The sequence below is a fragment of the Bidens hawaiensis genome, unplaced genomic scaffold, assembly GCF_021521415.1.
Source record: "Bidens hawaiensis isolate Kalapana, Puna unplaced genomic scaffold, B.hawaiensis_p1.1 tig00005142_1, whole genome shotgun sequence".
NCBI lineage: Eukaryota > Viridiplantae > Streptophyta > Magnoliopsida > Asterales > Asteraceae > Bidens > Bidens hawaiensis.
In genome coordinates, this window is record NW_027491327.1 from 1,007,209 (window position 1) to 1,030,241 (window position 23,033).

Sequence of the window (23,033 nt, forward strand, 5' to 3'; positions counted from 1 at the left end):
GTGCATGTTAGTGTGAGTTTTAGGTTAGGAAGAGGATGCCTTATCGCTTGGACGTGCACGAAGCTACTTGGACGGTGAAGGGCATACGTGGATGGAATATTTTATTTTTGAACATTTTAATTTAAAAAGTTTTATAAACATAATAGAATTGGTTTTGGGCAATATTCCCGGAATTTTTGGGAACTTATTTTATTAGTTATGTTTTCCGCTGAATTATACTTTGAGATGGTTATTTTAATGAAATGAATTGTTTTTAAGTTTAATTATTTTTACGAGTGTTTTGAATGAATACTAACTGTGGGGTTCCCGGGGTTCGGGGCCTTACATCACCTCTATCTCTATAATTATACTAAAACGCATCATTTCTTTTCGCTGTTTAATTAAATAATAGTTTTTTTATACTTTTATTATTATAGTTTTCTATCTCCTCTACTCCCAACCAATTCAACAAATATTAAAAAATAAATAGGGGCAAACTTTGTTTTCCAAAATTTACAAAAAAATCACTACATTTTCTCTACCTCCCCCCCTCTCTCTTATAATTTACACTCACAACCACTCAAAAGCCCACACTATAATTTGCAAACTTCACTCACATAATTTTGAGAGATATGATGAGAATGGCAGTATCTTCTTTTATTATAAGAGTATGATAGGATTTATAAATACAATTATGTTTTATATATTTGTTAACTAGTTTTTATCTTCCGTATAAAAGGGTCGTTTTACTTAGGATTTGATGATAAAAGAGTTTTACAAATAAATAAGATTTATAACACTGTTTAAAAACTATCTGAGTTTGGTGAGACCCATGACCCGCTTATATTTTTTACTATAAAATTGTGTCTTATTTATAAAAATATATATATATTTTTTAAAAAAATCGGATATTAATTTTAGTATATCTTTATTTTATAGGATTTTCATATCAAATATCTGGTGAGATTAATTTTTAATTTAATGAGATGTTATAACATGTTTAAGTGCTATCTGGGTTTGCTGAGACTCATACTTGTGAATTCGGGCCAAACGTATGAGAACTGAGAAGCCTCTATTTACAAATAAAGCAATATGTTGTCTTGAGAGAATGTAGGAAGCAACCAGAGAGCTTTTCGTTTATATTATATTTAAGATTTAAATTGTCTAGTACAAAATTTTGAATTTGGTAAGTCTTTGAAGACAATTCATATAGAACTAAATTCAAAATTGGATTTAAAGTAGAGAAATTAAAACATTTAGAACTAACAGTATGATCTAGACTTACAGCTCGGCTTTAACTTACAAGATCTCGAGCTCAATTCATTTCGTTATCAACTAGTTTATTATATATTAATTAATTTATATACATTTTTAATTATATTTATATTTTGAGAAAACCAAACGAGCATAAGCTTGGCTTAAGTTCGTGTGCATTATCTATCGTACCTTAAACGAGCAAAGCTTGGTTATGTAGTGTGAAACCATTACATATAAATCCAAAAGAGTTAAAAGTTAAAACTTAAAAATATACAAAGCTCGAGTTCTAGCTTAATAACTAAGCAAGCTTGATTTATAGCTTTTATCAATCCGATCTCAGATAGCTTGAGAGAAGCTAGAGTCATTTACCCTTGACTCCGTTTGCTCCACAAAGCCAGGGGTGTAACATCCCGAAATTTCCAAAATAATATTAATTGTATTACTTAATAATAGAGGGAAAGTTTACTCGGGTTATCGGGAAATAAATAAATAGAGTAGGAGTTGGTATGGGTCGGGCTAGTGTTGGGTAATGGATATGGGTTATGGACTTGGGTTATGAAAGAAGGAAGGAGAGTCCATGGGCTTAAGCCCATGATCCCTAAATATAAATACCATTAATCACCATTTAATCCTCATTCTCACATATTCCATACACCACCAAAACACACACAACACCATCTTATAACCCGAACCAAGATCCAAAGGCGAGGACCCGAGCTTGTTGGTGCTAGATCATCGTGACGAACCAAAGCAACAAGACCAGCTCGTGTTCGTAGTTCGACTCATTTACGGCGCTGGTCAGACGATTCCGTGGATACCTAAATCGAGTTATTTGGTTAAGAAACGAAGGATTTAAGAGCGAACAGTACCTGCAGCTGATGAACTTCGCCTGCAAGCTAAGTTCGCCTGATGAACTTCGCCTGCAAAGCTAAGTTCGCCTGATGACAACTTCGCCTAAAGCTAAGTTCGCCTGATGACAACTTCGCCTAAAGCTAAGTTCGCCTGATGACAACTTCGCCTAAAGCTAAGTTCGCCTGATGACAACTTCGCCTAAAGCTAAGTTCGCCTAAGGTTTAACTTCGCCTAAAGCTAAGTTCGTCTAAGGTTTAACTTCGCCTAAAGTTAAGTTCGCTTAGAAAATAAATTAAAAACCTAATGGAAAATGTGTTAAGACAGCTCGACCCCAGCCAGGGGCTCTGCCCCTTGGACCCTGCTAGGGGCTGCCGCCCCTAGACCCCGCTGCCAGGGGCTCTGCCCCCGGACCCCCGTTCGTTGTGGGTCATATAAAGATAGAATTACAACATGAGTAGTAGTAGTAGTTAATTGATACATGTAACTCATACAGTCAGCCGAGCTCAGTTAAAGAAGGGATTTACAACTATCGGAGGAAGAAGCAGAGTTCAGGTGAGTTTCTAGCCCCATTTCCTTGTTATGTTTTCGGGGCTGTGTGCATACTCGATGTGAAGTGTGAATACACTTACCTTAAGTGGTAAGTGTATGCTATAGATGTTATACGAGGTATATATTTTATAATGCTTGTCGGTCGTGAACGATCTTCGGATATTGCACGTATCGCCAAGGATAGTAAATTCCAAGTGGTTGATAGTGTGTATGAATGTTATGATGTGACTTGTTTATTACGTAAATACTGAACTGATATGAAGTGTGATATAGGCAGGTAGAGGTAGAGTGTGTTAGAAGTGGCAAGAGTCTAGTAAGGGTGTTAGTGGCATAATGTGAGGGCGTGATAGGGAAAGCCTGTACGTGCCATCGTTATTATGTGTGTATGATTGTTGATGTGACTTGCTTATTATGTAAATGATATGAAGCGTGTTGTAGACAAGTAGAGGTAGAGCGTGTTAGAAGTGGCAAGAGTCTAGTAAGAGTGTTAGTGGCATAACGATAGTACGTGATAGGGTAAGCCTATACGTGCCTTCGTTATTAAAGTGGCAAAGTGGCATAACGTTATACGTTATTAAAGTGGCAAAGTGGCATAACGTTATACGTTATTAAAGTGGCAAAGTGGCAAGGTGGTAGGTGTAAATAAGAGGCTAAGTGGTAATGTAAGCAGGTTAGATAGTGGACTACGTGTCTTCGGATACGTATATGATGCATGTAGTGGTTGTATGATAAGTTGCTTGATTAACTAGAACTCACTCAGCGTAGCTGACTTTTAGTATGCACGCAGGTGATCAGACCAAAGAACTAGCATGAGGATGGCATATGGCATGGATTGAACGGCTGACATCTTAAGATGGAAGAAAAGATGATTTAAATATAATGATTTGTTTTATAATATCAAAGAAGAGATTGAATGTTTTGTAACGAATGCTTCAAGTAAACGTTTCCGCGAAAGTTTTAATGAACTCTGATTTGTAAGAACTGTGTTTATGAGTAAATCCGACGCTAAAGTAAGGCTACCGGGTTCGGGGCCTTACAAGGGGTGGTCCTTTGTTTGGGCTAAACTAGGTCGTGACCCTACCATCTTTTTCGTTTAGTAGTGTATTTTTACCAGAAAAATCCTAAAAAAATTATATTTATGAGTCCGGCCCATCCATATTATTTAAGTCCAGGCCAGCCACTAAAGGTTAAAAAATAAAGCTCCGTTACAAATGAATTATTTTTTTAAACAACCAAGCCCAATTGAACCATATTACCCTAACATTTGATCTTAATCAAACAGATAGGTTGGTCGCTGCTTTAGTTTTAGACTTTAGTCTTGAATTCAGTTGGCAACTGAGGTTTGGCTTTGAGGAGGCACTTGGCAATCAACAGGGACGATTTATAATTGAAGAATTTAACATACCAGGTTCACAATTGCATTTCATCATTTGTTTTTTTTTACTATCATGAATTTTGTCTAATCCATTCTAAATATTTAAGATCCGCTACTGCACAAAACCTCTCTTCGACGGTGCCTCCAATAAATTAATTTGCAAATCATAAAACATTAAAATTATATATTTACAAATAAAATAATCATTAAAAAACAAAACAAATAGACACGACCTTTCTCATCAAAATCCTAAACTAAAACACACACACACACAGTTGTCTTTTGTCAAACCTCTTTCCAGATCAAATCACCGACCACATATTAATTACTTCCCGATGGCTCCGGCGATACATTTAACACTAATTCCACTTTTTATTCTCACCACCGGCGCCACCGCCTACACTAATTACACCGTTGGAGACAAATCCGGCTGGTTTTTCGATCCCGGCACCACTACCGCCTCCGCAGATTACGCCAGGTGGGCTGCTAATAAAAACTTCAGTCTCGGTGACTATTTAAGTAAGTCCAAGTTTTATGTTTTAATCTCTGCAATTGATTTCAGTTTATGGTGTAATTTGATTTGGGTTTGGATTTGGATGGTGATTGTGGTTTTTGTGTAGTGTTTATGGAGAATGCATTGATCTGATTTAGATTTTGACTTTTGACTATAAGTTTGACTTTCACTAGTTGTGTAGTATTTAGGGCTGTAAAAGAACCGAACGTTTGACGATTGTTCGTCAACTGTTTGATGGTAGGTTCGTTTATGCTCGTTCGTTTAATAAAGAAACGAACATGAGCAAAGAATTTTGTTCGGTTAACTATATGAGTGAGTGAATACATTGTTCATTTGTGTTCATTCGTGTTCATTTATGTCTGTTTATATTTGGTCATTAAAGACTTTTAATACTTTTTAATTGCTTTTATGATCTTTATATGTAAAATTAACATTTGAATATGAATGTTAAAAAAACATCACAAAAAAAAACTTGGTAGCTAGAGTGAACCGTTTACACTTCTCATTATCGGTTAGTCAAATCGAATAAAATATTGTTTGTGTTCATGAATCGTTCACAAACATGAACAAATTCATTTTCTTAATGAACGAACACGAACAAGAAATTTTGTTCGATTAGCTGTTACCATGTTAGTGAACCGCCTGCTTGTCTGATAAAAGCTCAACAGACGAACATGGATATGACCTTCTTCGGTTTAAATCGGTTTGGCTCGTTTACAGCCTAGTATTCAACACGAACATGTATCGTACGATGATTTTGACTTTAATTTTGAGTTTAATTTGATTAATGTGTAGTATTCAACACAAACTCGAACCAGACGGTGATTTTAACCTACAATGAAACGACATACCGTAGCTGTAGCATCGATAACTCTTCCGATTCCGATACGTTCGTGTACAGCCAAGGAAACGTGATCAAGCAGCCTTTGACCGTTGCGGTTCCGTTGACTATCGAAGGACCAAACTACTTTTTCTCAGGCGCGAATGATGGTATTCAGTGCGAGAACGGGTTGGCTTTTGGGATCAATGTGACTCACGGCGTTGGACTTCCTCCGAGCCTCAATCAGCCTCCGCCCCCTCCATATGTTGACCCTCCTTCGAACGCTGACGGAAGTGATACACCGACAGTGACGAGTCAGCCAAGTGGAGCTGGATTAAGTGGCGCTGATAATGTGAGAAGGGTGGTGTGTTATACACTTATGTTGTGTGGAATATTTGGTTTAATTTTAGTGTGAAAGGAAAATGTGGGTTAAATTTGGTATTTGGAAAAATGTTTTGTTTTGGAAATTTGAGGTGATGAAGAGTTAGAAAGTAACATTATTTAATGGAGTTAGGTTATAAATATTTTAACTTTTGTGGTTAAAATAACATTTGTTGGACATCTTAAGTTAAAATTTTTATTTTTTACTGGTGTAATAGTGTTTTGATATTCTGATATCCATAAACATAAACATGAGGGCATTCTTTTATAGGTCGGGTTCGGTTGGGTCATATTAACAATATGCTGATTCAAGTAGTATTCAACTCATCATCATGCTCTATTGAATGTGTATCTTTACGTATTTATCAGTTAAGCCGGATTAAACGATATAGCCGGGAAGATAAGATTAAATTTATAACAAAAAGTAAATAGCAAAATTAAAGACTTTTAAAGAAAAGACTGAATAAGAATAAATAATTAAATCCAAATTAAACGTATTAAATAAATACTTTCAACAAAGCAACCTTACCAAAAGAGCAAACTCATTAACTCGACCACAATTCAACCTCTCACCGCATGGGATTAGGGTTGTTCAAAAAGCTCGAAGCTCGAGCCCGTGGCTCGCTTGAATAAAACTAGCTATAAAAAAGTTGTTTTGAAACATCCTGAGCTGATTTGAATCATTTTTGTAACCGAGTCAAAATTTTTGTAACCAGGCCCAACTCGAGTCATGGCTTGGCTCGTTGGCTCGATTTTAAGCCCGTTTAACTTCAAAATCGAACTAGAGCCTAGCTAAGTTGCCTCGTTTAATTTCAAGACCGAGCTCGAAACCACCCTGACTCAACTCGTAAACAGTCCTACATGAGATGAACTTCACACAAAATAAATAAATAAATAATTTATGGATTTAAAGTGTCACATGTCATGCACTCATGTCATAGTTTATCTTTGTTTTAGTCTGAAATGTACGATGAAACAAAACAAAACATATAAAACAAGTTTTTTGGTGCCAAATGGCAAGTGTGCTCCATACCTGAAATTGACTCTCATTAACGACCCTAGTTATTAAAATGTTATAATTTTTTCTTTGGCCCATATGGACCGAAACCCCACACCCTTTTAACCTATCTATACTATATCCACCAAATGTGGTTCCTTACGTGGATCGACACATGCCATATAAATATAACACAAAATTTTTAATTTGTAAATAAGTCAAGAAAAGAATTTATGCAATGCCATGTGAAAAGTGTTCATGTACGTCTCATCATGTAAATAAATAAAAGAGTGCATGTGTCACGACATCTTTTCTACCCCGTTTTCCAAGTTTAGAATATCAAAGCTAAATACATGTAACAAGCTAAAGAATGATTAATATTATACAAAATAAAGTATCAAAACATATACAACTATGTAGATTATGAAATATTAATTCTTAAATCCTGGCATGTTCTGCCTTTTAACTTTTAGAACAAACTAACCACCAACAAGCTGATGCACTCTTTCTATAATTATATCTTGCAAACTGCAGAGATTTTGAATCACTATAGACCAATGATAGGTAACCTCAAAATACCATTTATTTTGAAAACCACAAGTTGAGATTCCAAAGGCTTAGCTAATTGGTAACTATGGTTTTACAATGTTTTACTAAATTTTGTGCAACACGTTTATGTAAAGGAATTCAACAAAGTCGTGTGCCAAATGAATTGGCCATGTAATGCTAGACAACATCACCGTGTAATGCAATCCATAACAAGTTATTTTTCTTAAAGTGGAGGGATATGGCTGCATATACATTAAAGTTGCACATAATCGTGTACTCTCATCATGAAATGACTATGCAAAGAAGTAGCACATAGTCATGTCATGTGATCCAATATCAATCCACACGCTTCAATAAGAGGACACAATTATATGGACAACCACATAGTTGCACCACTCAAAACTGTCAATATCTAGACACTTACATATAGAGTTATCGGTCAACCGGTTGATGACATGGACAAATCCCACTGGTTTCGTTGTGGGCTCTGTGTTTCCTTTCACGACCACTCATCGGCCAATTCACCCTTGCTTGTCCTTTCGCGACCTTCTCTCTCAAGTAGAAAAGCACAAATTATTTTTACTATTTCACAGTGCAACGCTTCTGCCCACATTAATCAGCTTCCAAACCTATTTTGTTAGTCCTAAACAGTAAGCATCTGAATGTATATACAAAGAAAAAATTGAGACGTGTAAGGCTTAAAGCTAAAACTGATCTCATCACGATGCAAGTAGTTGATTTTTTATTTTAAATTATTATCTCTACGAGTGATTTTTTTTACTTGTGTGTTAGTTTATTGCACTACAATAATGGTTTATGGAAGTAGTTGTTAACTTTAATGTTGAATTATTATTTAATTAAGACATGTAAAGCTTATGACACAAATAGACTACGCTGATTTTACTAACTCGAAAAATTAAAAAAATTAATAAACACGATAAATACAATAAACTTTTATAAAATAGTATACAAATAAAAAAGATCAGCATCAATAGCATACGATATATCACAAGATAATTGATAAACTAACGAAAACAAGTATCACATTGTAAATTTTCTTCGTCGCAGTATATATGAGTTTTTCTTACTAGTGTGTATTTATATATATTAATTGAGTTTATAAGGTGTGGCCTAAGTGGGTACCCATACACAACGTGAGTTTTTGGGGTGGAGTGAAACCCAAAATCAAAGTCATGTAGCGGGCCAACAATGATGTGCATTCACTCATGCCACATTTAATTATTAGTTGATCTTTTCTTCACGTCCTTACAAAATAATACTCTTGGTAGGGGACATGCAGATTTTGATAATGCTAACTTCATTTAATAACAAATATCTCCATAAATTAATTCACAAAACACATCATTACATTTATTTTATCTATATAAAAAACTCAAAAACACTTGTATCATATTTCATAATGTGTTACTGGTCCGGTAATAATAAAGTAGTGTAAAATGACTTATATAAAAGTGAAAGATAGAGAGAGATGTTGGTTGAAGTTTGTGGAATAGCATAGTCTATTCATCACGCCTAAATAGGGAAGAAACAAAGAAGAGAAAGAGAGGAGCATCAATGAGATGCACGATGGAAGGGAACGTGCCATGTGACATGACGGTAGGATCGGGAACACCACCGTTTTCTATTGGTACCGTCCTAAAACCCTAGGTACTTGTCAATCTACGGATTATCTTACACCCTCTTCCGTTAAAAAAAGTGTTAAGTTACTCTTGTTTATAGGATGACAAAGGAATCCAACCTTAACGGCCAAACGAAAACCCAAAACATTCGGGGCGATCAATAGATGAGTATTAAGGTATGAGACTACGTATGAGATTGGTTACCATTATTTTTTGAACAACGTTTTTTCCGAGTCTACCTGTGATTTCAGCCATCTCTAATTATTTGATGCTTCAGGTCCGACCCAAATCAAACCCGCTTATTGGCATTCTCAGGATTCAGGATCCGACCATATTGTAAAAAACCAGGTCTCACGAGTCTTACCTGATTTATGTAAAGAGAAAATGGTCAGACCCATGAGATCCAATTCGATACGGATCCCACCTGTTTAATGGTATTCTTAGGGCTTGAGAAATAGGAACCGACCATATTATAAATAACCAGGTTTGATCCGGTCGGGTCTTTAGGGCTTACCCCGGTTTATGCTCGCCTTACCCCTTATAGACGGAAGCCCCAACAACCAAGTAAAACCACCACCACCAGGGTGTCGAGACTACCAGACTACCAACAACCAAGTAAAACCACCTTACCCCTCATAGACAGAAGCCCCGACAACCAACCAAGTCTACCAGCTAGAAAGCCCGTGATATTATTATTATTATCATTATTATTATTATTATTAAACCTGTGTATTACACGGGATTTGTCAAATGATAAAAATAAATTAGGTTTGTTATTTCAATTGTGATTCTCAAAATACTTATGAATTAATTTGATGTACATAGTAAAACTTATGAATTATATATATATTTTTTTCAGTTCACAACTTATGAAATGTATTTTTCCATGTTTCACCCACGTACTACAGATGATGGAAAATTTGAACTTAATGGAAGTTCGGTTTGTTTATCCTTTTCTTTTAAAAAAATGGCTCGGTTCATTTATTTTTGCTAAAAAGTGGCTGGGTTCATTTATTTTTGCTAAAAAAAGTGGTTCGGTTTGTTTGTTTTTTTTAAAGTAGTTCGTTTCTTTTATTTTTGTTAAAAGAATGTGTTTCGGTTCGTTTATTTTTGTTAAAAGAATGCGTTTCAGTTTGTTTATTTTTGTTAAAAAAGTAGTTCGATCCGTTTATTTTTTTAAAAAAACTGGGTAAGATCATTTACTTTTGTTAAAAAAGTAGTTCGGTTCGTTTATTTTTGTTAAAAAAAAGTAGTTCGACTAATTTATCTTTTACCACGGGTTAAGTAAATGAGAAATGAAAAAATTACTATTTTATTCCTGTCTTAATGGAAAAAACAAACGAGGTTATCGAAAATATTAAAATAGCATGATTTTGGAAGTGTCTATGTGTTGATTTGCAAGAGATTTAAAAAATATACTAAAGTTGTATAGTTGGTTTGAAAATGACACTTAACTTAATAATGAATAAAATTCACACTATGTTATAAAAGACTGTTTGTTTTTACTTAAAACGTCTGAAAGGGGCTTACGTCTACGGGCACGCAAACATAAGTCTCTGAAGACCGTTTGTTTTTTCTTTTAAAAAAGATCTGAAAAATGCTTTTATGGTCTTAAAAAATAAGCTATTGTTCAACTTCTTCACACTTTTTTACACTTCTTAACATCCTACCAACACCCGATGTCTAACACCACCACCACCCACCGTGCGCCACCACCACCACCGTCCACTACCCACCACCACCACCGTCTATCACCACCACCCCATTGTCGGCCACAACCATCGTCCGCCACTACCACCCACCGTCCGCTACTACCACCTCCCACCACCACCGTCCGCCACTACCCACCATCCGCCACCAACACCATCCACCACCGTCCATCACCACCACTACCACCTCCCACCACCATCCGCCACCAACACCGTCCACCACCGTCCATCACCACCACCACCCACCGTCCGTCACTGCCCACCACCACCACCATCCACCACCCACCACAACCGTCCATCACCACCACCCACCGTCCAACACCACCGTTCACCGCTTACCACAGTCGTCCACCACCACCCACTTCCACAGTTCGTACACCACCACAAATTATTTTAGCGGTCTACTGACATTAAATTATTTCTATCTACTGTGATATGTGTGATAGGTAACTAATTTTCAGCTTATGCAGACGATATTTAGTTTATAAAACAAAACATATTATATTTTCAGATTGCAGACCTACAGACCACTTCTTCAATTGCTGACATGAAATCAGATTGCAAATAGTTTTGTCTTAAAAAACAAACAACACCAAATGATTTTGACCCATGACCCATGAATAGATAGAATGAATAAGATAGACGATTATAAATTATGATAAATGTACGCTTACGTAATCTTCTAACATTTTTATTTTATTAGTATGGTAAAATAAGATAAGATTATTATTATTATTATTATTATTAAAAACAAACGTTACATGATTCACCACCACCTCGTCTTCTCTCAAAATCTGCAACTGAAGCAATTGGCTTCAACAACACCGACCCCATCAACGGTAAAACCAATCCACCATCAATATCAACAACAACGAAGCCGATTGTGACTTTAGAGAGAGAAACAAACAAAACAAAACCCCCAAATAATAATAATAATAACAACACTTGATCCACCTCATAACAATCAATTGGTAAACTAACTGACTGACTAATCACTCATCTATCTCTTCTCTTTCTCTTCAATTTAATCCTAATACTAATAATATTAATATTGTTCTTTTCACAGACTTAACAACAACTTGATTCACAATGGGCTTAATTACTGGGATCCTCATGGGAACAATATTCGGGATTGCAATCATGGCCGGCTGGAAACAGATGATGAGATACCGAAGCAGCAAACGAGTCGCCAAGGTAATATATTCAATTGTTGGGGTTTGCTAACATTATGCTCTGATTGTTATCATATGCTAGTTAATTTGATTTCTAGGGTTTACTTTCAGTACTTGTTTATTAATGGATCTTAGGGTTTAGGTAACCTGCAACTGTTAAGTTATAATTAATTAATTACCATCAGTATGAGCTGTATGATCATAGATTATCTGAGAAATGTTGAATTAGGGGTTTATTTACAGTTGAGATTATTAGGTTTAGTAATAGGATCTGATTTTAGGGATCGGATTTTTTCCAGAATACCGATACCAAACCGATACATACAGTGCGGTATTCAGTATCCATTGTTCTCAATCCGTGTTCAGTATTTATCAGTATCTGATATTTTTATTTGGTGTTTGGTGCTGATTGAAAAATGTATTTTTGGGTACCAGCCTATCAGGTACCGGTGCTAGTACGTTTTATTCTTGTTTTTCTATAGAAATTGATATGGTTTTTGGGAATATTTTGGATGTTTTGAGTTTGGTATCATCCAAGAAATGTTAAATTAGGGGTATTTTTTTCACTTTCTATTTGATTAGGTTTAGTGATAGGATATGATATTAGGGATCAGATTTTTTTCCCGAATACTAGTACCTAACCAGTGCGTACGGTATTTCGGTATTGGTACCAGTCTTTTTTCGGTATTTGGTACTGATTGAAAAATCTTAAGGCTTTTTTGGTATTAGGTACCGGTAGGAGGTAACCATACCTTTCGTTCTTGTTTTTTCTATAGAAATTGATACGGTTTTTGGTATTGGTATTATGCTTTCTTGATTATGAATGACTTTGATTTTATTTTTGGTTTCTTGATTACGCTTAGAGAAGAATGAATTCAATACAATCAACAAAGATTAGAAATAAAAACCAAAGCGGGTACCGATACCGGTATGGTATTCGGTAGTCAGTTTTGTTAAAATTCGGTACTGGTATGGTACCAATGTCATCTCTATCTGATATGCTTTGTTTTTCCCTCAGGCAGTCGACATAAAACTCCTTGGATGTCTCAACAGAGATGATTTGAGGAAAATATGTGGTGACAACTTTCCAGAGTGGATATCTTTCCCTGTTTATGAACAGGTTGGTACTTTCTATATACACGTAATTGCATTAAGTTTGCATCATGGTATGTAATTCTTGTTTTTTTAACTGTCAAACTATCATGATATCCTTGTGTTGAATGCGTCTCATCTTCATGGCTTGATGTCTCAGGTGAAATGGCTGAATAAACAATTAAGCAAACTTTGGCCATACGTTGAAGAAGTAAGTTCTCTATGTTTCCTGATTATTTTATCTTCTGTATTTATTGGGTACGCTTAGGTTTACTGATTTTTTTGTTAAATGCTATATGTTTAGGCAGCTCGTATTATAATTAAGGAATCTGTTGAGCCACTATTGGAAGATTATCGCCCAACTGGAATTACATCATTGAAGTTTAATAAACTATCTCTCGGGACTGTACCACCAAAGATTGAAGGTACCATCTTATGCTTTAATTTTGTTGTTTTCAAAGGGGTCAAATAATTACTTAAATGTGCAGGTATTCGAGTTCGGAGCCTTAAAAAAGGTCAAATAACAATGGACATAGATTTGCGATGGGGCGGTGATCCAAATATTGTTTTGGGGGTTGAAGCTGCAGTTGTTGCTAATTTACCTATCCAGGTTAGATTAATCATCTTCTTTTGTAATGCTTATTATGAATCATTGTGCTAATATAATATTATGTGTTCTTGTACTGTTTGCAGCTGAAGGATCTGCAAGTGTTCACAGTTGTTCGTGTTATTTTCCAACTCTGTGAAGAAATCCCCTGCATTTCTGCTGTTGTTGTTGCTTTACTTTCTGAGGTATAACTTATTTTTGATTTTAAAACATGTGATGCTTATTGACAATGATCTGTATAATTTATCAGCCACCACCAAAAATTGACTATACATTGAAGGCTATTGGTGGAAGTTTGACTGCCATTCCTGGACTTTCTGATATGATTGATGTAAGTTTGTGAATGGCATGTGATTAATATCATTTAGGCATCATCATAATTCATATGTGTTACTTGTTAATTTATGTAGGATACAGTGAAGACGATAGTTACAGACATGCTTCAATGGCCGCATAGGATTGTTGTTCCAATTGGTGGTGTAAACGTGGATACAAGGTAAGAATAGTTTAGTTCTCGGTTTGTAAAAGATGCAAATTTTAATTATTTTAATATTATGTAGTGACCTGGAGCTAAAGCCACAAGGACTGGTCACATTAACAATCGTGAAAGCCACTAATTTGAAAAATATGGAAATGATTGGAAAATCTGATCCTTATGTGACTGCATACATTCGACCGCTTGAAAAGTTTAAAACAAAGGTTATTGATAACAACCTTAATCCTGTTTGGAATCATGTACTTGAGTTGATTGCAGAAGATAAGGAGACACAGTTTGCTGTATTTGAGGTTAAAACTTAAAACCTTTTGTTCTGTTTGGAATCAAGTATAACAAGTTATTAGTTAAATAACAATGTGATTATTATATGTTGTGGTATCCACACAGGTTTTGGATCAAGACATCGGGCAAGACAAGCGTTTGGGGATAGCAAGATTGCCTCTTATTGATCTTGAACCGGAAGTTGAAAAAGAAGTTGAATTGAGATTGCAACCGTCACTTGATATGCTTAAGATAAAAGATAAGAAGGATAGAGGAACTCTTACAATCAAGGTGTGTAGTTAGTAACAATTATATAAAATTAATTATAATGGATTACGGGTGTGCATGAGTCGGATTTGAGCTCAAAACAAAACCAAAAACTGAAACTTGGTTTTAGAGTTCTTGAAAACCTTTCGGTTTTGGTTTAGTTTTCTTTTTTTTTTCTTTTTTTTTTTTTACTATTTGGGTTTGAAATATAACCGGCTCATAATAATGTATTTGGGCCTAAATATTTTTTTTAGTTAATAATTAATTGATTATTATACATATGGGCATTAAATTTATGGGTTGACATTATTTATTAAATTTATATAACTCCTTAACATTCAAAGTTAAAAATGAAAATCCATAAATTCAATTCAGTTTGGTTTTAACTAAACGCAACACCAAAACCAAACCGAAAGTTTGGCTTTTACAGGAACATAAAAAGCAAACACTCGGTTTTTGATTTGGTTGTTGGTTTTGTTTATCCTATTTTAATTACATACAACACCGAAACCGAATCCAAAGCTCAGTTTTTATGGAATTATAAAAGCAAATCGTTGCTTTTTGTTTGGGTTTGGTTTTAATTACATGCAACACCGTAACCAGATGCAAAATCTCGGCTTTTAAGAAAACATAAAACCTAACCATTTGTTTTTGTTTAGGTTCGGCTCGGTTTTTTATGTTTTAGTTACATGCAACTTGAAACCGAACCGCAAGTCAGGCTTTTACGAAAACATAAAAGCAAACTGTCGGTTTTGTTTAGGTCTGGTTCGGTTTTTTCTATTTCGACTATATGCAATGAAAGTTCAGTGTTTACAAAAACTGAAAAGGTCGGTTTTTGTTTGCGTTGGGTTCAGTTTTTCCGGTTTTAGTTACACGCAACACCGAAACCGAACCGAAATTCAGTTTTTGCAGAAACATAAACCAAGCCATTGATTTTTGTTCAGGTTCACTTTTCGGTCGGTTTTATACATCATAAATTCACTAATTATATATTGGAACATGTATACAGATCAAGTATCATCAGTTTACCAAGGAAGAACAAGATGCTGCTATAGAACAAGAGAAGAAGATTCTAGAAGAGAAAAAGAGACTCAAAGCAGAAGGATTAATTGGAAGCACCATGGATGCCATTGATGGAGCCGCAGGGTTAGTCGGGTCAGGTGTCGGGCTCGTGGGTACCGGGGTCGTAGGTGGGGTTGGGCTGGTTGGAAATGGGGTCGGGATGGTTGGAAGCGGGGTTGTTGGTGGGCTTGGGGCAGTTGGTAGCGGGCTAAGCAAGGCTGGAAAGTTTATGGGGCGGACCATCACGGGAACCGGTTCGAAAAAGAGCGGTGCATCGACTCCAGTGAACTCGGTTGAAGAAAACGGCGGGGCTAAACCGCGTTAACCGGTGTCGGTTAATATGTTGTTTATTAAAAGTGAAAGTTATTTGTGTATTACGATATTAATAAGTAGATGGACTGTAAATCATTTGATGGTTGTTAATGTGGGAATTGTGGATATTTGAATGATACTATTATTATTCAGAAAAGTGAGTGTTGAATTGTAACCATTTATGGATCTAAACATGCATTAGGATTTAGGAACAAAGGATGCAAGTCTTAATCTTATGCAGTGATCATAAAATAATAAAGTGTAACAAACATGAATAAGCGTACCTTAATTTGCTTGTAATGAAAAATTGGATTGGGAAACATTGATTCCTTTGAAGCTATTGATAAGGTTGGACTTGGAGAAGCTAGGTTAGTTGGTTAAGGTTTCCGTTTTTGGAGGCAAGTAAAACTATAAATAGCCTAGTGAATAAATTATTTACATCTGGTCAAATAAAATATAAAGTTGAATATTTCGTCCTTACTAATACTAGACTTGCGATGAACGAGTATTTTGATCTAACTTCACTTGTAACCGTTTAATCTTAATAATATGAAATCATAGTTTTTATAGCAAGTCAAAACAACTTAAACATAGTTCATTCTTGTGAAGATTATAAATGATTGCCTAGAGGCTATTGGTGCAACAATCAGGTTATAAGCTCAAACCGGTTCGGATTGAGTCAAAAAGTCGGGTTTTTTTCCAAACCGGTTTAAGCCTAGACCAAGTATAAAAACCGAAAACCGATCCTTAAAACCATAGCCTAACTGAATCAATAAAGAAAACCAAATAGTTTTCTAAAGCCAAAACTTTGGTTATGGATTGGTTTAAGCCCAATACCGATCCAAAACAACCCATTCACAATTTCACATGATACATAAATTATTACATGTTTGAACCCAAAGTTGACTATATGGTTATTGAGATGAGCGACAATGAGGTTTCAATTTGGTTACATGTTTAGCATTTAACATGATAAATAATTATTAAAACTTCATATTTCGGTGTAATGGCACTTTGATTGATTTTGACGAATTCCTTTTATAGATCTAAGATGAGTTTCTACCTTTCTACGTTTGAAAGCCTCGATGCATAGTTAACATAAGTTAATAAATTATGTATATGAGGATTTTTTTTATTAGAATTTATTTTATAATTATTAAAAGAAAGACCTTAATGTCCTATAGAATATGCAAGGTATTCAATATGCATTTAATTTTATAGATCGAACAATAGTAAATTCAACAATAAACAACGCCCAAACTTGGTCGTTTAACATACAAGAGCTCAAACTTTGCTTGTTTTGAGCTTCATGTCTAAAGCTCATTTTTTTTGCACGCATATAATTTTGATTTAAACTCGAGTTCTACTCAATTCAAGCTGTTACTTATATATGTCTAAGAAACATTGATAAGAAGCAAAAAAGATAAATAAGTAAAAAATAAATAAATAAATAAAAAATTAGGGGGTGTTTGGGATTCCTTATTTTACCTTCTTATAACTTTTTATTAAGTTAATAAGTTACAAAATTGTAACTTATGAAACTTTTTTTCTCACAATATAAGCAGTCCCGAACACTTTATTACTTTTCAAAAAGTTAATAAGTTATAAGTTGGTGAAAATAAACAATCCCAAACACCCCCTTAGTTTATTAACAAAAGGAAAAAATTTTAAAATAGGCATGTGAACCACTTGTTTTGCTAAAAAAGACAAAAGAGCTAGAGAATAACTGACTCATCACACTAACGACTCTATGAGAGCTGGGTGGTTGTTACACGCCTACACTCCAAAATCCACAGTGCACAATTTGGAAATCCGGCTCCTTCACTAACCACGCTTCGAAAATCTGATTCATTCACAACTTACTCGAACACATGTAAAAGTCATTGTGCATTTTAACAAAATTGATGATCAACATGCCGTTTTGATGATTTTCCCTTTTAATTTTCTGTGCTATATTTTTAGGCATTAAATTATTGCATTGAAAAACAAAAATATCATATATACATAATACATGCATACATATTTATCAACGTATCTATCATGTATATATGCTGCATTTTGTAGGGATCCAAAGAGTAATATGATTATAAAAATACAACCAAAACGGATCATGTCCACCATATTATTATTCTTATTATAACTTTCTAACTTAACCTTTATATACAAATCACGTCATACCCTAAGCCATGACAATGACACCGTTAGCCCCTGCCATTCTCGTCCTCGGTCCACCGCTCGTTTTCAAAGCCTACGAAACCGAATTCTCAAAGAAATACAACTTCCTGAAACCATGGAAAACTGATGTTCCTCTCCACCAATTCATCTCCACTCATTCAACTAAAATCAAAGCCATTTTATGTTCAGCCGTCAGCCCAGTTACCACTGAGATCATCCAAAGCCTCCCAGAGCTTCGGTTTGTGCTGGCTAGTTCCACTGGTGTTAATCATATTGACATCCGGGAATGCAAACGTCGTGGAATTGTGGTTGCCAATGCCGGCTCCACCTTTTCAGAGGACGTAGCCGACATGGCAGTAGGGTTGTTGATTGACGTTGTGAGAAAGATCAGTGCTTGTAATCGACTTGTGAAGACTAGGGTTTGGCCTCGGGAAGGATACTCATACTACCCTCTTACTCATAAGGTTTGCGTTAAATATTTAAGTGTAATTGGATTGACTTGTTGATAAATATAACCATAATATACATTAAACAAGTCATGAGTTTCAAGGGGGGCGGTGTCTTTGTACTCGTAGCAGGGTCCAGGGGAGATTCCCCTTGAATATTGTTATATCAAAAATTCATTAGAAAATGAATTTTGGAATTTGTCACATTGCTGTCACACGCTAAAATATGGACGGATTTTAATGAAAAATTCAAAATTTGAAATGGTAATTGCCTTTTTTACCAAAGGCAGTTACCAACCCTAATATGTAAAATGGTGATCCGGTTCATTCTGGTTCATGAATTTCACAATCAAATCATACTACAATCTTGTCTCGTTTGAGTTTTATCCGATTGAATATTTGGAGAACCATCAAATAATTTCAACTTGAAAGTGCTTAAACAAGACTCAGAAAATCCAAGTTTTCAATTCCGAAATTCCCCAATAATTTGTTTGTAAGAAAATATTTAGTGTTTCTCTTTTCGGATATGGTTTCCAATTTCCAGCTAGGTGGCAAGCGAGTTGGGATTGTTGGACTAGGAAACGTCGGGCATCACATCGCAACAAGACTTAATGCAATGGGTTGCATCGTTTCATACACGTCAAGAACCATGAAACCATATGTAACATTCCCTTTCTATCCTAGGATTCATGAACTAGTGGCCAACAACGATATCTTAATCATTTCTTGCGCATTAACGGAGCAAACACATCACATGATCAATCGAGAAGTGATGTTGGTCCTCGGAAAGGAAGGGGTTATCGTTAACATTGCTCGAGGAGCAATCATCAATGAGAAAGAACTAGTTGAATGTTTGGTTAAAGGGGAGATCGGTGGTGCTGGTTTGGATGTTTTTGAAAACGAGCCCAGCTTTCCTGAAGAGCTTTTCGAATTGGATAACATTGTGTTGACACCGCATCATGGCGCAGTGACGGAGGAGGCGTGTAGGAATGTTTATGATCATATATGTAAGAATCTTGATGCATTCTTGGCAAACAAACCTTTAGAGTGTGAGGTTATAGATATGTGAAAGAACATGTATGGTTTAACTAGTTTGAAATTTACATTGGGAGACCAAAAAAAAACTATTGACCACCCAAGATAAACGAGAACATGAATAAAATAGCTGAATCATGAATTCAGAGTCGATGAGAAATCACCTCTCTTCCTGCTAAAACTAAAGAGCTAATATGTAAGGTTTTAACTCTTCTTTTTAAACAAGTAATTTTTTCACCTATTCTACCTAATTATTTACACTATGTACTCTCTATAGTAATCTTAAAATTATTTGACTAACAAATTCAAACATTATTAATTATCATCAACTTATAATTTTATTATTTACAAAATTCAAATGAGTAAAAGTAGGCTATTTAAAATTCAAACACAATAACTTGTACTATTTAATAGTCATGGTTTGCTCCATTCCCCTATTCCCGTTTAATCGCTCATCTATTGTGTTGGGCAGCAACTTCCTCCAAAACATTGTCAAGATCTTTGATATAATTACTCTTATAAATGTACGATATGATGTTATTCTATTTTTTGGCACTTTCTCATTAGCTGTTTTTGTTTCTTGTTTCCTGCATCGCTAATAAAATTCAGTTACTAAACGATTCGGTTATTCATTATCATATCTATACGCAGTCATGGATGTATATCCTCATATTGAATTCCTCCTTTGCAATGGAGATCCATATGGGGGGCCAATTGTTCCTTGATAAATTGATGATTAATCTTGGTTCCACCTGCAAGTCTTATATTGAACATCCGTAATCTGGCATTTATCAGCGGTACGGGAAACAAGAACAAAAACAACTAGCTAGAAAGTGCAAAAAAATATAATAATATTGGCAAAGTTCGGTGCTATAACAGAGAAAAAAAATCAGCTCGCTCATCAATTGTTGTTATTATTATTATTATTATTATAACGCAAGTCACATAGGGTTTTTATTTTTGTTGTTGTCTTCCATCTTACAACGTCATGTTGAAAATATGTAGCCATATAACCTCTTTATAACATTGTAAATGCTTTAAACCCAATATCACTCCGTCCCATGGACTAAGCCATGAGATGGGTGGGTCCGTCAACGGGTTGTAACTAAAATGGACTCGAGTTAAAACACGCCTTTTAGAAAACGACGATTATTGTTGCATTGCGTTGATGCTAATGACAGTTGTGGCAAGATGATGGCGGCAATGGTGGTGGCCAGCGATGATATTGTCGGTGATGACAAGTATTTTAACACATCTAATAACCATAACCATAAGATACTAAACTACAGTTTACTTCTCTAACATCAAAATGGTACGAACGTATACTAAATGATAAGCATACCGATGGTGATTAGATTTCTGACTAAGTCAATGGGTGTAATACAATTTTAGTACCGCGTATTAAATGAGAACGAGAACATGCATGAGACGAAGACAGGGTGGTTAATCACCACTTATTTGTCTCTTGCGAGTCACAATTAGACTAAGTTTTATGGAACGGGGTTACTTAACCAAAAATGACATCATGTTACTGCTACGAGGCAGTGGGACATTAACTTACTAACCCGTCAAACTTGGGTGGTGGCGTGGTTAGTTAACCAAGTTTATAATCATTTGGCAATCATAGGGGTGCAAACGAGCCGAGCCGAGCCTAGCCCGAGCTCGACTAGGCTCGTTTAACTTATACAGAGCTCGAGCTCGGCTCATGAGTAAATTTTGAGGCTCGAGCTCGGCTCATTTACTATTTATCAATTATATTTTATATAAATTATAATTATTTTTATATATTTTTTTCTATTATAATTTTATGTATAAAATAATATATATTATTTAGTTATTTGTATTTATTTTTTATAACATTGTATATATTAATATATATTAAAAAAAATTATATAAATGGCAGGCTCGTTTAGGCTCGCGAGTCGGCTCGAGCTCGATAAGTGAAGCTCGGGCTCGGGCTCGATTAAGCTCGGCTCGATTGAGCTTTTTAATGTGCCGATCTTGAGTAGCTCGCGAGCAGCTCGGCTCGTTTGCACCCCTAGACAATCATTGTTTTTTAACACTAGTTTAATAAAAAACCAACACAGACTTAATTAATTATAAATTACTTATAAAAAGTTGCAAAGAAATTAAAAACAATCTTCCATAAAAATAAGAATACATATAGAAATACGACACGATGATACTAAATATCTTCTTCGTCATATTTGTTAACATCTCGGCTTGTCTTTTTCGTAGAGTGCACGAGCACATCCTGTTAAATGGGGAATGCCTTTCACAAGGATTTCAAGTTCTGCACACTTTTGTTTTAACTGTTGATTTTGGAATCCAAACTTTCAAGTTTCTCCTTGACCTCCTGATGCCAGATGGAATGTAGACGAAGATGAGGCTTTGGATTTTCCTTTGGTTTTGTCTCTCCCGACCAGATGAACCAGTTCGTCAGGGGTATCAAACTCGTCGTCCATGTCGCTAAGATTTATACAAGAATTCGCATTCGAATCGAGTTGTTACAGCATGCTATCATTGGAAGTTGATGTTTTCAACTGTTTAGATGATCAGCCCACCACCAACGGGTGAGACCCCACTTCGAGTTTTCTCTCAAAGCTTCCCGAACCTTTTCCATAGGAAACGTGTGGTTGCATTGATCTTGATCTTTATGTTGTGTGTGCGCTTGCCTACCATCGTATCTCAGGTGAGACTAGAACCCATAACCATTGAGTTGAAGGTTATACACATTTGTCACTAGACCAAACTCGTGGCTGTTTGAAGGTGTTGACTCTTACTCCTGTTAAACAAATTCATAGTCCAGTTTGAATGGCATTAGATAAAGTAGACCAAACTTATATCGAATGTAAATAAGAAAATAAGAGGGCATGAACGAGCTCCTTTTAGTTACATATTAAACATGTCAACCTGCACTTGACCCTTTTAGTTAAACGAGTTAGACATGACAACTTAAAAGTAGATTATTTTGTGTAATATTTTAAGCAGGGGTAAGCATAAAACCGAATTAACCGAAAAAACCAAAATGAAACAACCGAACCAAAGTATTAACCCACGGTTAATTTCTTGATATTTTGAATAACCGATTTTTGGTTTGGTTTCAGTTAATTTTTTTTTAAACCAAAAATAACCGAACCGAACCGATTAACCAATACTTTTATCCATAATAGTCATCTTTTCCTAATGCTTTTATGTTTCAATACTTCAAAATGATATTTATCCAACTTTCTTTAACCATTGTATTCTTGATCTTGGATATTTCATTCCATTAGTAATATATATTAATTCGTTTTTATTCTTTTATATAGTGGTTTCAATGGTTAGCTTTTCATCTGTTAAAACTTAAAAGTGAGTTAATGAGTACCCCTTTATGTATATTTTGGAACTAATGCGTATAACCTAATTGTTTATAATGTTCATGGTTTTGATTTTAGTAAATTGTTAACAAAGATCAACAAGAACTTAGTCCGTGTTAAAAGTTTG

The 23,033-nt window shown here is 35.2% G+C and overlaps 2 protein-coding genes and 1 pseudogene across 2 annotated transcripts; all 3 read left to right on the forward strand.

Moving 5' to 3' along the window:
• The first annotated feature begins 4,320 nt into the window (after positions 1 to 4,320).
• LOC143628965 (early nodulin-like protein 18) lies at positions 4,321 to 5,761 on the forward strand. Its single transcript, XM_077098389.1, has 2 exons — positions 4,321 to 4,531; positions 5,322 to 5,761. The coding sequence occupies exons 1-2, from the start codon at positions 4,348 to 4,350 to the stop codon at positions 5,759 to 5,761; spliced, it is 624 nt and encodes a 207-aa protein (XP_076954504.1). The 5' UTR covers positions 4,321 to 4,347.
• Positions 5,762 to 11,632: 5,871 nt separating this feature from the next.
• On the forward strand, positions 11,633 to 15,907 carry LOC143629038 (calcium-dependent lipid-binding protein-like). Its single transcript, XM_077098426.1, has 11 exons — positions 11,633 to 11,816; positions 12,813 to 12,914; positions 13,047 to 13,097; positions 13,191 to 13,311; positions 13,375 to 13,496; positions 13,580 to 13,678; positions 13,744 to 13,824; positions 13,904 to 13,989; positions 14,054 to 14,279; positions 14,377 to 14,541; positions 15,527 to 15,907. The coding sequence occupies exons 1-11, from the start codon at positions 11,712 to 11,714 to the stop codon at positions 15,902 to 15,904; spliced, it is 1,536 nt and encodes a 511-aa protein (XP_076954541.1). The 5' UTR covers positions 11,633 to 11,711; the 3' UTR covers positions 15,905 to 15,907.
• Positions 15,908 to 18,083: 2,176 nt separating this feature from the next.
• On the forward strand, positions 18,084 to 19,581 carry LOC143629020 (glyoxylate/hydroxypyruvate reductase HPR3 pseudogene; annotated as a pseudogene).
• Positions 19,582 to 23,033: the final 3,452 nt, after the last annotated feature.

Coding starts and splice junctions, on each gene's coding strand:
- LOC143628965 (XM_077098389.1), top strand. CDS start 4,348: ATGGCTCCGGCGATACATTTAACACTAATTCCACTTTTTATTCTCACC. Junction 4,532..5,321: donor CAGTCTCGGTGACTATTTAA/GTAAGTCCAAGT, acceptor ATTAATGTGTAG/TATTCAACACAAACTCGAAC.
- LOC143629038 (XM_077098426.1), top strand. CDS start 11,712: ATGGGCTTAATTACTGGGATCCTCATGGGAACAATATTCGGGATTGCA. Junction 13,825..13,903: donor GACTTTCTGATATGATTGAT/GTAAGTTTGTGA, acceptor TAATTTATGTAG/GATACAGTGAAGACGATAGT. Junction 14,280..14,376: donor CACAGTTTGCTGTATTTGAG/GTTAAAACTTAA, acceptor GTATCCACACAG/GTTTTGGATCAAGACATCGG.